Below are 14,987 nucleotides of genomic sequence, written 5' to 3'. Positions count from 1 at the left end.
TACCCTCAATGGTGGAACTGATGAGTCTTAACACACAATGAGCAGATACAAGGCACACAACAACAACCACATGTCACTAAAATGGCAATAAAAGTAGCCACAGAAATCAGAAAAGACATTATCATACTTTTCCCTCTTTTGGTAACACATAGTTCTGTAGAATAAAAAATACCAATCCCTTATATTGTGGGATATAAAAATAAAGTTGAAAGTTCCTCAAAATTTTTTTATTGTTCAGACAAAGTTCCACACCGGCTATATCAACCTGTTTCAGCGGGAAATGGAGTTCCCTGTGCCGTCTTGGTTTGCCATGTCTTCGTCCCCCCAGCCCGCTGACGGCGGCTTCTGGGGTGCTTGCTAGAGAGATGTGGCCGGATTGTCCTCCCCCGGCCCGCTGATGGCGGCTTCCGGGTCGATGCTGGAGAGATGTCCCGATCCTCCTCCTCCTCCGGCCTGCTGATGGCGCCTCCTGGTCGACTGTTGGAGAGATGTCCTCCCGATCCTCCTCCTCCGGTCTGCTGATGGCGCCTCCTGGGTCGACTGCCTTGACGAGAGCCAGATCTGTTCTGATGTCGTCTAGGGTCCTCGCAGGTGTTTTTCCCGACCGCACACTGGCTCCAGTGGTACCAGTTGTCTCCCTTTCCATCTAGGCGGACGGCATGGGAGGTCCCCTCCAACCAGACGTAATCTGCTGTGTTGGCCTTGTGTTTCTCGGGTCCCCCTTTTGACGTCAGCAGCCTGTGTGGAGAAGTCTCATACCAAGCCCTTAAGTTGCTGGAAATATGGTTTTGAAATCATCTTTTCTACTTCTTTAGTGTTTATTGGCGGTACCAACTAGACTGGAGTGTGGACAAGAGACTATGCAGAAAATAATAAACAAAAAATTAAAATTAAAAATTAAAAATTAAAAATTAAAAATTAAAAATTAAAAATTAAAGATTAAAAATTAAATTAAAAAATAGAACAAAAATAAAAATAAAACAAAAAAGGAACAAACTAACAAAACAAAAATAACCAAAGCTAGATTATTTTAAATGTATCAATTTCTCTTAAAAACGTAATAATCTCACATACATATTGTCTGATGTATATCCTATCCTTTTCCCCCTTTTTCTGAAATAGAACGCCGTTAACGGTGTTCTTATTTTCAGAAACATCGAGCCTTATACATCAGTTATTTAATATCAGCTATATATTTATTATTACTATTACTTATATATCAGGCATTAAATGTCAGCCTTCTTCCATGATTGACCTCGTCTACATTATCTGACTTATATTGATACGTGTCTGTTTGTATTTATTTAATATACTGGGCAATTTATTGATAACTTTTTGAATCTCCCTCTTTTCTTAACAACTGGAGCTATGGCTACTTTGAAATCTGACTTGGTTAAGAGATGATTTGTTTATTGGTGAGAGGCACACTCTTGCCCTCGTGATTGGGTGGGGGTGGGTAGTTAGGGAGAGTTCCTTACAATCTCCAGATCTTCCTCTCCAGAGGTCATGCCTGTCTTTGACCCTGTGTGCTGCTGTGAATCTGCAGCACCTCAGGAGTAGAGAAAGGGGGAGATCTCTTCCCAAAAGTGTAAGCTCCCACATGAGCAACATAGCTCCACATTTAACTCTCCCTGATTTGTTTGTAAAGCGTTCTTTAAGGCCTGAATTGAGTCTTCTGTTGTGTAACGGAAAATCCCATTTCCAAAAAGGGTCAGTTTAATAGTCCTTATCATATTATCGCTCTGTGCTTGCATGCTAGGACCTATTGTCTTTGCCAGAGCTGCTGCTATTCTTTCTACATGTATTAGCTCCATATTAGCAGGGTTCACTAACATGGTTGGTTGATCCAGTTTAAGATTTTCAATATCTTCCATTACTATTTCCAACATTCCTTTTCCCTGAATATCAGGTCCAACAATGTGTTTTCTTTTAGGAGTATTAGATGGGATACTCATAAGTGGCATTTGTCATCATCTATCATCTCCGTAGGGTGGAGGTAGGGTCTCAGACATTATACCACCTGCTTGTTGCTCTCTGTGTCTATGTCTTCTGCAATTCTTTACCCACAGTTCTTTTTACTGGATTTGTCTCTCAAGAATTACACAGATTTGACTTAAAAAAAAATCACACAGAGCTTTTCATACCTTATCATATCACAGTCAGGCAAATTTTTATTGTGCGATGTTTATTTCAACAGATAGCGTGACTTCCAGAAGCAAGCTTCTACAATCTCCTCATGGTGATTGCGACTTCAGGTCAAGAGTTAAAACTCAGTCAACAAAATCTCTTTATCGTCACATTTAATGAGCCTGATTATCCCCACAACAGTTTTGTGATGAGATACGGTCGTTCCAAATAATTAGTTGGAGGTCGCGTCTCTCTCCTCCTCTATCACCCACCATATAACAATTACAGAAATGTTATACATTTAAAGCACCACGAAAGGTAACCGCATTAATCAATCTTATCATGATCTGCGGGGAATTTAACCCTTTTTTACACCTTTTGCAGCCTTTAATAGACGCACTGCAAGCTAACCGCATTAATCAATGTTATTTTGACTTGCGGGGAATTTAACCCATACATCTTTTACAGCGTTGCAGCGTTCGTATTTAGTGAGTGAAGGGCTGGGACTTATCTACCCGCCACACTCAAACACTATTTTTGCTCTAGGTCCAGGACTGAATACCCTTCTCTAAGCACTTCCCCAATATCCCCAACTTGTAATATGTATTGTATTTCCCACCGTGACTAAGAACACTGAGAACGCTGCTGACAACTCTAAATTTTTAGTATAATCAATCACAGATTTTCGATAGTCAAAACAGGCGTCTGCTCACCTTTTGTATATGGCCATTGGTTTAGTTGTCACCAGTATCTCTGTGTCCTCCCCCTGGACTGGATTCTGTCCCCTGGCTATCGGTGTTCCTTTCTAGAGATAAGCACTCACTCCGTCGGGAAAGTCACCACTTGTTGGAGTAGAACACCTCTGCTGGTGGCTGAATAGCCCCCCTCTCCGCGCCGTTCGTTGGATGAGGCTGGATCTCTATTAAATTAAGAAAGGAATTGAAAACACCGGAATCAAAGTTATAACAAATTATCTGAGTTTACTTCTAGTAGGAAACCAAACACATATACAAGTTATACAGAGTACTTGAGCACTCCGGACTTTCAGGTTTGTGATGCGATGCGGATAAATGCGTCAGGATCAAACCACTCATCAAACCAAAAAGAAATTGGACTTCAGGTTTGTGATGCGATGCGGATACAGTTATCAGGACCTGCCAACTCACCAAACCCAAAAGCATTTTTACACACACAAACATCAGTATTCATATCTGTCCTTGGGGCGGAGATGGGTCATCTCTTCCTTCCCACTTTACTCCCAAGCGAATCAGAGAGCCCCTGGGGAGGAGCTGTTTAAACTGACTACCTCCCCCAAGTGCCCTGACTGGCTGGATTCGCTTCTGGCCGGGTTCAATCAGAGGTCTGACCAGAGAGTGAGATCCCAAGCCACACCAGGTCAAAAGTCAATGTTTATCTTTACCTTATCTTACTCTACATTCCTTTCCCAGGGGATATTTTCACCTAAACTATCCTCCTTCAGACATTTAAACTCTTCTCCACCTATTTAACGATGTCTTTTAACGACTTAATGACGACATCTGCTTTTAGGGGTGATAAGAAGGATGTTGGTGTGTTGAAACACAGAATCTCTGGATCAGTGAGTTTGAAAGTAAGAATAACATTCCTATTCTAAATGACTTATCAAAACCCGTTTGTGATTACCTAAAACAGTTCAAACAATACATGTTTACTTCAATACAGTGTAGAATCATATCTTTTTACTTCAATACATAACTTGACAGGGATTAACTTGATTCAATTAGAGGTCGTTTCCATAAACCTATATTGTGCTCTGGCTGGGATCTGGTCTGTTGTAACTGCTGGGGGCAGATTTTGCAGCCTTTAGCATTGATTGGGTTGGCTCCCACTTAAAGCATGGCTCCAAGTCTGCCATCTTTATTGTCATGAGAGACGACAGTGTCCCCTCCAGGGCCAGGCTGTTCCTTGTTTTTGTTTTGTTTAGTCCCACCACAGAAAACACTCGCTCTGCGTCAGCATTTGAGTGTGGCAAGACTAACACAAGTTTGGCAACAGTGGAGAGTCTATCAAACCTGCCCACACCTTTATATATACAGTCTATGGCCCACACCTGTCACCTGTAAAACATGAACAACAGGGTTAAGTTGCACAATGAATACACACATGTCACTCGAAATTAGTCCACATTGTGGAATGAGACACACTTAGATATCTGACCTTGTGTTTTAAACTGGCCATGTTGGCCCAGAAGCCCTCAATATCTGGGTCTGCTTCCAATATTGGCACAGGCATGGTCTGGTAGTCCAGGAACTCCTCCCCCAATGAGTCATGATCTTGTGGGCTGTGGTAGGGGAGAAGGTGGGCATACCTTTTTTGAAGAGAAACAAAGGTAGAGTTACAAACTTCTATTCACTTTGAGATATACTTCAAAGGTAAGGGTGAAACTGAGTAGTTGGTATATTTATTTATATTGGTTGTTAATTTCTGAAGAATTAGAAAATAAATTAATATATACATTTGACCTGTCAACAAAGTAGAGGGCATCCTCCACCCCACATTCTGCCCTCTGCCTCACATCAAGAAACCTGGCATGCTTCAGCAAAGGCTCACTAGGCAGCCTTTGTAGAGCATACTCTACAGCTTTCACAAAGAAGTTGAGGGATGCGGTGTGGAATAACTCCACTTTCTGGGCGGTGATGTCCCCAGCATCCAGGAGATGATTGAGCCTCACCCTGGTGATGAAGCCGACATTCAGTTTGTATCCTGTTAGAGATGCAGAAAACACAATCAAATCCAATGTACTTTCATAAAAGCACTTACATACACACCTTTCCTTGAGCTTCATTATAGCATTTGAATGATTACTCATGTAATTCCAAAAGACAATTATACATATAAATACAGTACTATACAAAGGTCTGAACATGCCCAGTTGTTGAAGGCTTTTTTTCTCTGTGTCAAATCATGAAACAATCAGTCTAGAACTAATCCCATTATTGTATTCATATATAAACTTCAATATAATTAGATTTAATGTGAAGTGTGTCCAGACTTTTGACTGTTACTATATATACACACACACTTCATCTTACTTTACTTTTCACTAAATTACAATTACCAGGCAGATGGTTCTCCTTATCCACATATGGGATGTCCTGAGGCTTAAGGTGGGTCTGCAGTACTGTGGGCAAGAGGAACTTGGAGCAGAGCTTGCGGATGAATGTAATCATCTGAAATATATTTAAGACAGTATTACATCTTACCCGAATATTAAATTAACAAAATACTGGAATGCAGGCTTAAACCACTTCCTCTAGATATACCTCATCTTGCAATAAAAATATAGATGGATGTTGTCTCTGGAAGAGGAGATTCAGAGAGGTGAAGGCTGGTATGGTTGCTTGGTAGAAGAGGAGATACACTTCAGTCATGGGGTCAGAAAAGGCTCCCTGTAGCCTCTTCAGTCTTGGCTGATTCCCCTCTATAAGTGAGAGAAAACAAAGATACAACTCACACACATAATGTTGATTTCAAGACTGCATAATATAGCATATATTTTGATATATATCTTACCTGTTGATTGGAAATAGCTGGCAAGTGGCTCGTACAATCTCAGAATGCGGGTCACACAGGTTTCAAGGCTCAACCACCGCACAGAGGCATGCTGTAGGACTTCCAGGTATTCTGACTCAAAGAGCTCACAAAACTCTGTTCAAAGGAAATATATTCCACAGTTGTATAAGACGCATATTACCAGTTAACTACTTTAGTTTGTATAATTTGTGTAGAACTGGCTGGAAAGTTGATACCTGCCAGAAATCCCTTGCGGTTGGTGCTTCCTTTAAACCAAAAGCCCACATCAACCACAACGTCCTCCAGATCAAAATGTGACACCTGCAATTAAACATTTTTTGTAACTGTATCCCCTGTACATCACCTAAATATTTAACATATATTCAACATACACTTACCTCAGTAAAGGTAAGACCTGCTCGCTTTGCAGTGTTGTGTAAAATATGACACGGGCAACCATGTACATAAACACTGTGGTTGTTTTGCAGAACTCTTGATGCGATTGAATTGTGTTGTCCGATGTTCACGGCTGCATTGTCTACAGAGAGACCAATACAGTTGCACCATGGAATCTTGTGGTTTTGTAAGGTGGCATCAATCTTTTTGGAAGATTAGCTCTGCTGTACCAGATCTGGTTCCACTTGTGGTGCACATATCTAGGAACCGATGTGCCACCCTATTCACATCAAACACACGCACAGTAAGGGGGTTCATCTTTTCTCTTCCTGCATTGACAAAGAAATTAGCACATTATCTTAGGGAAAATCAAATAAATATATATCTCATACTTAAAAAATATGGCTAGAATAAAAAAGAAAAATAATGTTGTTCATACCAGGATGTAAAGGTATTTAATTCCTACCTGTGTCATTTGAGCCATCTGTAATGATGGTGTATGGATTCTCCCTCATCAGCATCACCAGTGCGTTCTGGTAATGTGGCGCCAATACTTTGTTTATGAGGCAAGAGGTCTTGGTCCTTGCACATGTATAGTCCTGTGCAGTGGGTGAGTCTTTGAAGCACTCTTTCATGAGTGGCCCCAGATGATCTGTGACAGCCAGTGGTAGATTATGGTTTGCCAGCATCGCCGCCATCTTTAATTCTGCCCTCCTTGTCTACAAGATACAGTTGGATTGGTGTTAGATTATGAAATATGTGAATGTACACAATGAATTCAGTTAATAGAGTATGCTAGTTCCAAAAAGGCAAAACTCTATTTAGGAAATTAGCTTATCATGTAAACAGTATAGTGTCTTTATCATCCACTAAATAACCACAACACCACTGAGCATAACCAACCTTCACTTCTTGGACAGTCATTGCCCCAGCAGAAGGAAGTGGAACTGAGAATTGCTGAATTCCACTGCTGGATTGCACTGCTTTCTGTTTTTCCTGATGGCATTTGCTGTTAACGTGCCTTGCAACATCGGCTATTCCCTGGTGACAGCAAGCATTTTCTACTCTGCATACAGAGCACCAGTACTGGGTACTACTTTTACTACTAAGTTACTAAGTGTCCCCTTTGTAATGAATGGCCATTTATGTGACCATTCATTTTTAAAAGAGCACCTATATGTTGCGGCACCGCCCTGGGCTCTGGTCTTTGTACCAGGTGTCCCCTCTTTCTCTGAGGGCTCATCTATCTGTGTCAACAGTAGTTCTTCCTCTTGTTCCTGTGATTTTTCCTGTGGCCTATCTGCTCTCTCAGGGTCATAGGACTTCTTGGGGGCCTGGTTTGCCGCCCACATGGAAATAAGGGTCCTTTTCTTCCCTGCAGCTGTCCCTGACACTTTAGAAAACATCCTATAACAAACAGCAAACATTTATTTATCAACTATAAGAAAAATATTTTCCGGTATTAATAAATTCTTTATTAAAATTATTTGTTTTATTTAAAAAGAACAAAAGAAAGTATTGTACTTTACCTATGGTGCTAAAATATCTTATATTATATACATATATAAATGTTTGATAATATATTATATTATGTTATTTCAAGATGGCAAAATTATCTTTTTGATAATATATAATATATAAAAGTATATCATTAATATATGATTTTTGGATAATATATTATCAAATATAACAATCAAAACGAAATAAGTAGTAGTAATTATTAGGGCTATACTGGCACTTGTTAGCATTAACTTTAATTAATTAAAAAATAACAAAAGAAAATATTTTTACTTTACCTGTGGCGCGAAAATATCTTATAATATATTCTCCTTACCTTCTCTTATTCTTCTCATCCTCCTTCGTCTTTGCTCAGACCCCCGGTATACCCTCGTTACATCCAATCAGTGTGCAAATACCGTACAGCCAATCACAATGCGTGACGCTGTCCAGGTTGCTAGGCGGCAGTGCTACGGACTGCGGGTGTCAGGTGACGCAAACAGGAAGTCCTCCGTAAGCCTGACCGTCTCATTTCGTAGACCGCTCGGTTTGCTGTTCCTTCACTTTATTTTTATATTTATATACATTTGTTTTGAACGAAAACTTAGCGTGAGGAAAGGCATGTGTGGCGTGAGTGCGTGAGATGTGTTAATTGCGTGACTCTCACGCTCAATGCGTGAGTGTTGGCAGCCCTGTCTTCCCTTTACAAGCTTAAAAAATGCCTGTAGCTAATGAGATTGAATATAACAATCAAAAATAACAAAATATACACAGCTAGATCAGATCGCGTTTTAGATGCGACTTTAGAGTAGAGGGGAATTATTGAAACGGGATTTTTACAGTGTTCAACGGCATCCGCCGCTTCCGGCGCCCTTGCTTCCAAGCCTTCCATGTGCTACCTTGCAGGTTGAAGGCAGTCTACATTTCTCTGTGTGCGACGCTGTGTACATGTGTGATGATCGAATGTGAATTCCAAAACAATTTGCAGGAAAAGTTATGATTTAGAGAGGTGGCCGAGTTCTTGCAAAAGCATTTATTAGGCTTCTTTGTATCATTACTGATCCTGGATTGATTTGTAAAACTTGGTTTACACATTGGCAAAAAAAACACATTGATTTAAAGCTGTAAAACAATGCTCAAACAACAACAAAGAAACAAGGATTGCAGTCATGGATCATACAGTTTTACTTGGGATTCAATGGATGTTACAGCCATGCAGGGTGGGTGACAACACAGGAACTTACCAACACTGGGACTCTGGCAAAAAACGATTTCATACATAGCCCAGAGAAGATGTCAGCAATGTATTACAGTCATACTCTTTTTCCTGCATATGAAAAAGATATGGCAGCAAGTAACCCCATCCCTCACTTAGCAACAGGAACTTGAGGAAGGCACTTTTTCTCAGCTACGATGCCCCGGCTCAGTTGCTAACCTTAGCACTGAAAGCAGTGAGATGGAGCTTGCATGCTGAACGTGGCCTTCATCGGTAAACAATACAAATAAATAATAAATAACACATCAGTCTCCAGCCCATTCGCTCAGCCACTCCTGACACTGCCTCGTCTGCTCCTCAATCTCCTCCTTAGTCCTTCGTTCCTTGCGTCCTTTCCTTCTCTCCTCCTCCTTTCTCGCCCTCTCTCTCTTCTCCTCTTTGATCTTCCTGTCCTCCTCTAATCTCCGCTCCAGCAGCGCCTCCACAGTGGTCGTCAGTGTCCGTAAAGAGCGCTGCGGGAGCCATTTTGGATCCAGTGTGGGGAGAAAGGGGTCTTCACCTGAGACGAGCAGGGGCTCAGGTTCTAGGGGAATGTGCAGGAAGTGGGCGTGCAGCATCATGCGGTACGGGGCGTCGTCTGCTCCAGAGCTGTAGGTGAAATCCCCGACAATAGGGTGACCTATAGCGCTGCAGTGGACCCTCAACTGGTGGGTTCGGCCTGGGGGAAAAAACAAGTGGTGGAGTCGGAGAGAAAGAAAAACATTTAACAGTGGGGCCAAAGCATTTTTATATAATAGACATGTCAAGAAAATACATCTATGTAATCCTTCACTTAGGTATGTTTTAATAAGAATAGAGAGAAAGATGCTACATTAGTGCAATTGTTTAACAATAATTTACACAAGTATGCTTGATTAATCAGTGATTGATATGGTTTACTTATCTTATGTCAATCTACTTTTAATTTGGTTGATGTGGCTTTTAATGTTTGATGAAGCTGTTTAACCTGAGGTGAGCTAGATCCAATACCACAAAACGTCATCACAATGCCAGGCAAGATTTAATTAAATTACATAATTGTTAGATTTAAATACAGCCTTAAAGTCTTTATTTGCAATGCAACACCTGAAAGAAACCTGACAAATTGTATGGCAATGTACACTTTCTCTAGCAATGTTCATATAGTAGAGAAGAAATTAAAATGTCCCTAATATGAAAAGACCAAATGAGTGTTACCAGTGAGCGGCTGCAGCAGGACCTTTGTGACGGGGTCTCCATCATATAACCCGTACTCCAACACCGTCAGCTCAGTTTGGCAAGGCTTCGGGTTCTCACAACCTGACAGGAGAATGAAAAGGAATCAAAAACTAAATAAATAGTCTGTTGTTATCTTCCAATCAAATTCTATCAGAAAATCACAAACTTTGAAGAAGAAATTAGGTGTGTTCTATTGGAGCTGAAACACACCAACCTTCTGTTCCCTCGATACACATCATGTGGGTTTTTCCCTCTGAAGAATTCTTGCCAATGGAGAATTCCAGAGTTTGTGTCTCTTTTTCCACCAATCCACGTACCTAAGAAACCAAATATGTTCTATGTAGTCACACAAAAAAATCTGACATTTCTATGCCTATATCTCTGTAAATGTGTGTTACTGAGTTTCCCTACAAGGGCAAGGTAGGCCTTGGTGACGGTTCGGTCCTTGAAGCAGTGGTAAGCCCGGCCGGCAGCCGCTTTATTGAGCGCCACACAAAGAGCCCCACTTGTGGAGAAATCCAACTGATGACAGAACCTGTAGGGTGGAGAAAAACATGAGAGTATAACTTTATGAACTTGATGTATGTGACATGATGTTGTTAGTCAGAGTGTGATTCCCACCTGAATCCATAGTAGGTGCTGGGGTCTGCCAGCTGAGGGAAGCGGTGCCGCAGCTGCGCCTGCACGGTGTGTTTCTCGTACCACATCTTGCTGTCGATGCGGATGTCCCAGTGCTTGTCCACCACGATGAAGTCATCGCTCTGGAACAGCACCCCCAGGCTCTCCAGACTGGCCGGCTCTGTGGTCATCGTGTGCAGCATTTAACTGACACCACTGAGGCAGCCCTGCAGAGATGAGGTGGGTTTCATGATAAATTGCTCCAAAAGATTAACACTTAAAATCCTTAACCTCTCTTAACATGTTCAACAATTGCTTAACACAGTTGTTAGACAATGTTGTTGCTATAAACAAGTGTCATAACTTATCTTGCTTCTTTTAGTCTCTGATTTTTCTATATTTTGAGTATGCTGTTGTGTCCCTGGCAGAAAAAAGTGACTTAAATAAAGGATAAATAATAAAATATGTCACTGTTTACTTCAATAATGACTCAATCAGTCAGATTTGAAGTGGGCATTCAGAAAATGTGTTTAGAGTAATACTATTTCACTATTAAAAGTGAAAGTATAATAAAAAATGCACTAGGGTTACACAAGTAAACGTGTTTGTTATGGAGAATGTCCCCTTTCGTACTCATATATTAGAGAGTTACTATTATTAGGCAGCATTTCCTATTAACTTTAATAACTTCATTCACTGAAACACATGTCATAATGTGCCAGTAATGCTATGCAGAGAAAACGAGGTTTCAAAATTAGCTGTTGAGTAAAACCTACAGTATTCCCTGTAACATGAAGAATAGAAGTATAAAGAGGCATAGAAGTATTCCAATAAAGTAGAAATACCTTAACTTGTATTTAAGCAAATGTAACTTGGCAGTGGATGAGGTTCACAATCAAAACACACTGACAAACAGAGTTGTAAACCAGCCTCAATAACATTCATTTACTGTAAGTAAATAATCTTAAGTAAAGTGCTGCAAAATGTCTACATTAACAGGCAGCTGGTAGTAACCTGTCTTGTGCCCTTTCCTGTCCAATAAATAACTGACTTCTGCCATATCAAGGTGAAGTATAAATTAAGTGGAGTGGAGTCAGTGGACAGGTAGCAGTAAATCATGCACTGGTTAGCATGTTAGCACTGTATGCTAACAACAGCTAGTTGTTAGCATACTGCGACTGTCTCGATAACTTACCTCGTTGAACAGCCAGAGACTAATATCTGGTATGTTTTTACAACATAAGATTTAATCTATGAGGAAGCATACTTATAAACAAAACCACGAGTGGTGCAGTGGAGAAGGATGGTCACTGGTCAGCCCATAGACTGTATATATAAAGGGTCAGCCTCTACTTCTTCTTCTTCAATGGTGGAGGAAAAGCTAATGTGTAGCGCCATCAACTGGACTGTTCGCGGTTCTGTGTACTGCTCGTTTCAAGATAATATTTGTTTGAGTTATATGCTTAACTTAGCTGAGTAAAACCTTATTTTCCCTTAATGTTATAGATTTAAAGGAGCTCTGGACTATACTGCTTTACTGTTATTGCTACCATTCTCTAGAATAGAATCGACATATCACCATTGACAAATTATAAGAAACAGAACAAATTGAAATAAAATGTAAACTAGGCTACATTAGATGAATAACAACAATAAACCTGGAAAAATAAAATAACTGTAAGAAATGTCTTTATGTATGCTACAACATATAAAATCAGTGTTTCTAATAATATTGCTATTTTTAAGTGTGGTAATATGCGTAGCAAGTGTAGTATAGTTAGGAATATTATTCACAAAATGTACAGTATAAACAAATTAATTATTATTGAGAGATTAAACGTATTTTGGAATTATAAAAACAAAATTATTGTATTGTAAAGTCAGTATTCCACAGTTGATATCAATAATTTATCGGATACATCTTCTTACAGGTATTTAAAAAGTCAATAAAAACAATACACTGTAACTTGTTTACCTGAATAATTGATTTGCTTCTTTCTTATCCCTTTGAAGACATCTTACCCCAGCAGGTTCAGATTGACCCTCTGTTTATCATACTTTAAAGCAGCTTACTGTATTTTTATCTCATTTCCTGATCACATCGTATTTAAATCTATTTTATGGCCACATCATGGATTATGGTAATGCTGTTGAACTTGAAGTAGGAGTCAATCATCCTGACACAGAGGATAATATTTATTGCATTTAATTTCATCCGTTGCAGGACGCATTATTAGTCAGGTCCATAATCCCTCACCTCCACCTCACCTCGACACACCGATGACGCACTCCATCCAGCATTGTGACCATGTGGTGTGACGTCATTATATGTCCATGTATTAGATTGCACTGATGTATAGATATTATAGCACCCTGGTTGCTTATGTTCAAGTAGCAAATCATGATGAAATCTTGCCCGACTACAGTTCTAGGATTCAAAGATCATTTATTGTCATTGTGGTTTCATACGCTGCACAACGACATGCAGTTGTAGTCCATTCATGCACAAGAAACATATGACAAAGAACAAAAACAGTGGTGTGTTCTTGTTGTGCATGTTTGATTTTTCATCAACATTTTTCAACAGCAATGATGTGCAAGGATCTTATTCTGAGAAACGATTGGCAAGCCATTTCTTGATAGATTTCTCTCTGCTTATTTTTTATGCTAACATCTCTTGATAACTGTCTGAGATTGTCTGTGATGCAATTAAACAAGTTAGAAAGAGGTAAAACAACTGTTTTTGGGTAGTCTTTTGGAGTTCATTTTTGATGTGTTGTACTGCCATTAACTAGAAGTTGGCAGCATCGACATTAAACTAATGTTTTTAAAACTTTCTTTCATAATAATTCTGTGCTGTGAATCCATACTCCAGAATGTTCCAAACACCAGTCATTTCTCTGTGCTAACTCCATCACAATATAACCTCCTTATGGCTCATAGCTAAAAAATTGTTTGCGTGCTCCTTATTTGGAACCATCTGGCTGGACTCTTCATATAAGTAATCCCTAAAACACAGCCAGGTATGAATATGTTTTCAGCTTAGAAGATCAAGAATTATTATATAATTGGAATTTCAAAAGTGTTCAAATGAGACGGTGTGTCACAAAGGAAAATGATTCAATCATGAGGTCATGTCTCTGTCATTGGGATACGTAACATTTCAACACACACACACACACACACACACACACACACACACCAACTTCAGTGGAAATCACAAACGTGACCGAGGAGGCGAAGAGAAGAGAGGCAGATACTAAAGGCATCCACAATGATTTCTCTCCACAAGAAATATAATTTTTTTCATTGATCGTGGACCGGATATTCTTTTGCTCTTTTATCCATAATATCACAAACATTTTAATGGAAATATTGGCGCGTTTCATTGTTTAATCTTCTGTTTTGGGCTGTGAATGAAAACTTTCCTGCTTGTTTTATTTCTCTGGATTTAGTTGACTTTTTCCAAGGTGACTTACTCCATCTTGGATCCTTCTTTGGATCTTTTGAAGAATTTAAAAAGCTTAGTTTGGGACTAAACTTCCCTAAAATCCTAAACTCAGTACTTTTTACACTGTAATGGGGTGATTTCTCCACAGATGTGAGTCTGGCTGCCTGGATATAGTGTTTTTCTCACATTTTGACGAGAAAAACACAGAGTTGAAAGTTTTGGGTGCAACTCTTCTGACCCTTGCATTTACTTCGGTATTTTCCGCACCCTTAGTGTTACGATCTGTTTGCACACAATGCATAACAAGTCATTCCTGCAGGCTCGCTGCGAGGAGCCCATCATGACCACGGACTGGGGCCTCCCTCTGGTGTTGGCTCTGTTGGGGTTGGCTCTAATCTACGCCTTCCTCTACCTGCCGGCCACCGCCCAGCGAGCCCTGATGGAGCAGGCACTCAGGAGCAACAACACCACCAACACCACTAACACCACCAACACCACCGAAATGACCACAGCCGGCAATAAGGACTGGCTCACAGAGGAGTAGGAGGGATGGAAACACTGAGAAACAGACAAATAACTAATTAAAGGACAACATGTGAGCAGAGAGATCATAGACACTGAGCTTGTGTTGATGATACCCGTCTTGAGTACTGTCCAGCTGGAGAAAAGGACAAAACAAAGCAGATGTTGGGTTCAGGTGGAATTAACTCCCTAACCCTAATTCCCTAAAATCCAATACAAATGAATGTGTCCTACTTATAATGCTGTATTCATTTGGAGTCAAAAGAGCTATGTCTTACTCGTCCAGTGTTGTAATACAATGCTGCATTGATTTAGAGTCAATGGGTCACATAATATGGGAGCTATTGAAAC

At 40.1% G+C, this 14,987-nt stretch overlaps 2 protein-coding genes across 3 annotated transcripts; both read right to left on the bottom strand.

The window, feature by feature from the left end:
* Positions 1-4,190: 4,190 nt before the first annotated feature.
* On the bottom strand, positions 4,191-6,274 carry LOC117492151. The gene is made up of 8 exons (XM_034142266.1): positions 6,078-6,274; positions 5,916-6,000; positions 5,680-5,814; positions 5,430-5,587; positions 5,225-5,336; positions 4,629-4,869; positions 4,324-4,474; positions 4,191-4,223 (listed from the first exon to the last, which is right to left on the bottom strand). Exons 4-8 carry the CDS (start codon positions 5,535-5,537, stop codon positions 4,191-4,193), a joined length of 645 nt encoding a protein of 214 aa, XP_033998157.1. The 5' UTR covers positions 5,538-5,587; positions 5,680-5,814; positions 5,916-6,000; positions 6,078-6,274.
* A 2,316-nt stretch (positions 6,275-8,590) lies between these two features.
* On the bottom strand, positions 8,591-12,021 carry rpusd1 (RNA pseudouridine synthase domain containing 1). Of its 2 annotated transcripts, none has more exons than XM_034143499.1 (6): positions 11,859-12,021; positions 10,667-10,890; positions 10,457-10,580; positions 10,260-10,362; positions 10,025-10,126; positions 8,591-9,506 (listed from the first exon to the last, which is right to left on the bottom strand). In XM_034143499.1, the coding sequence occupies exons 2-6, from the start codon at positions 10,864-10,866 to the stop codon at positions 9,094-9,096; spliced, it is 942 nt and encodes a 313-aa protein (XP_033999390.1). In that variant the 5' UTR covers positions 10,867-10,890; positions 11,859-12,021; the 3' UTR covers positions 8,591-9,093. The 2 variants fall into 2 exon arrangements, with proteins under 2 accessions (XP_033999390.1, XP_033999391.1); XM_034143500.1 differs by having other exon boundaries at positions 11,931-12,010.
* Between the last annotated feature and the right edge of the window lie 2,966 nt (positions 12,022-14,987).

Source organism: Trematomus bernacchii, unplaced genomic scaffold (assembly GCF_902827165.1).
Source record: "Trematomus bernacchii unplaced genomic scaffold, fTreBer1.1, whole genome shotgun sequence".
Taxonomy (NCBI): Eukaryota; Metazoa; Chordata; class Actinopteri; order Perciformes; family Nototheniidae; genus Trematomus; species Trematomus bernacchii.
The sequence above is the reverse complement of the archived record's forward strand: the minus strand, read 5'-3'. Positions and strand labels throughout refer to the sequence as shown.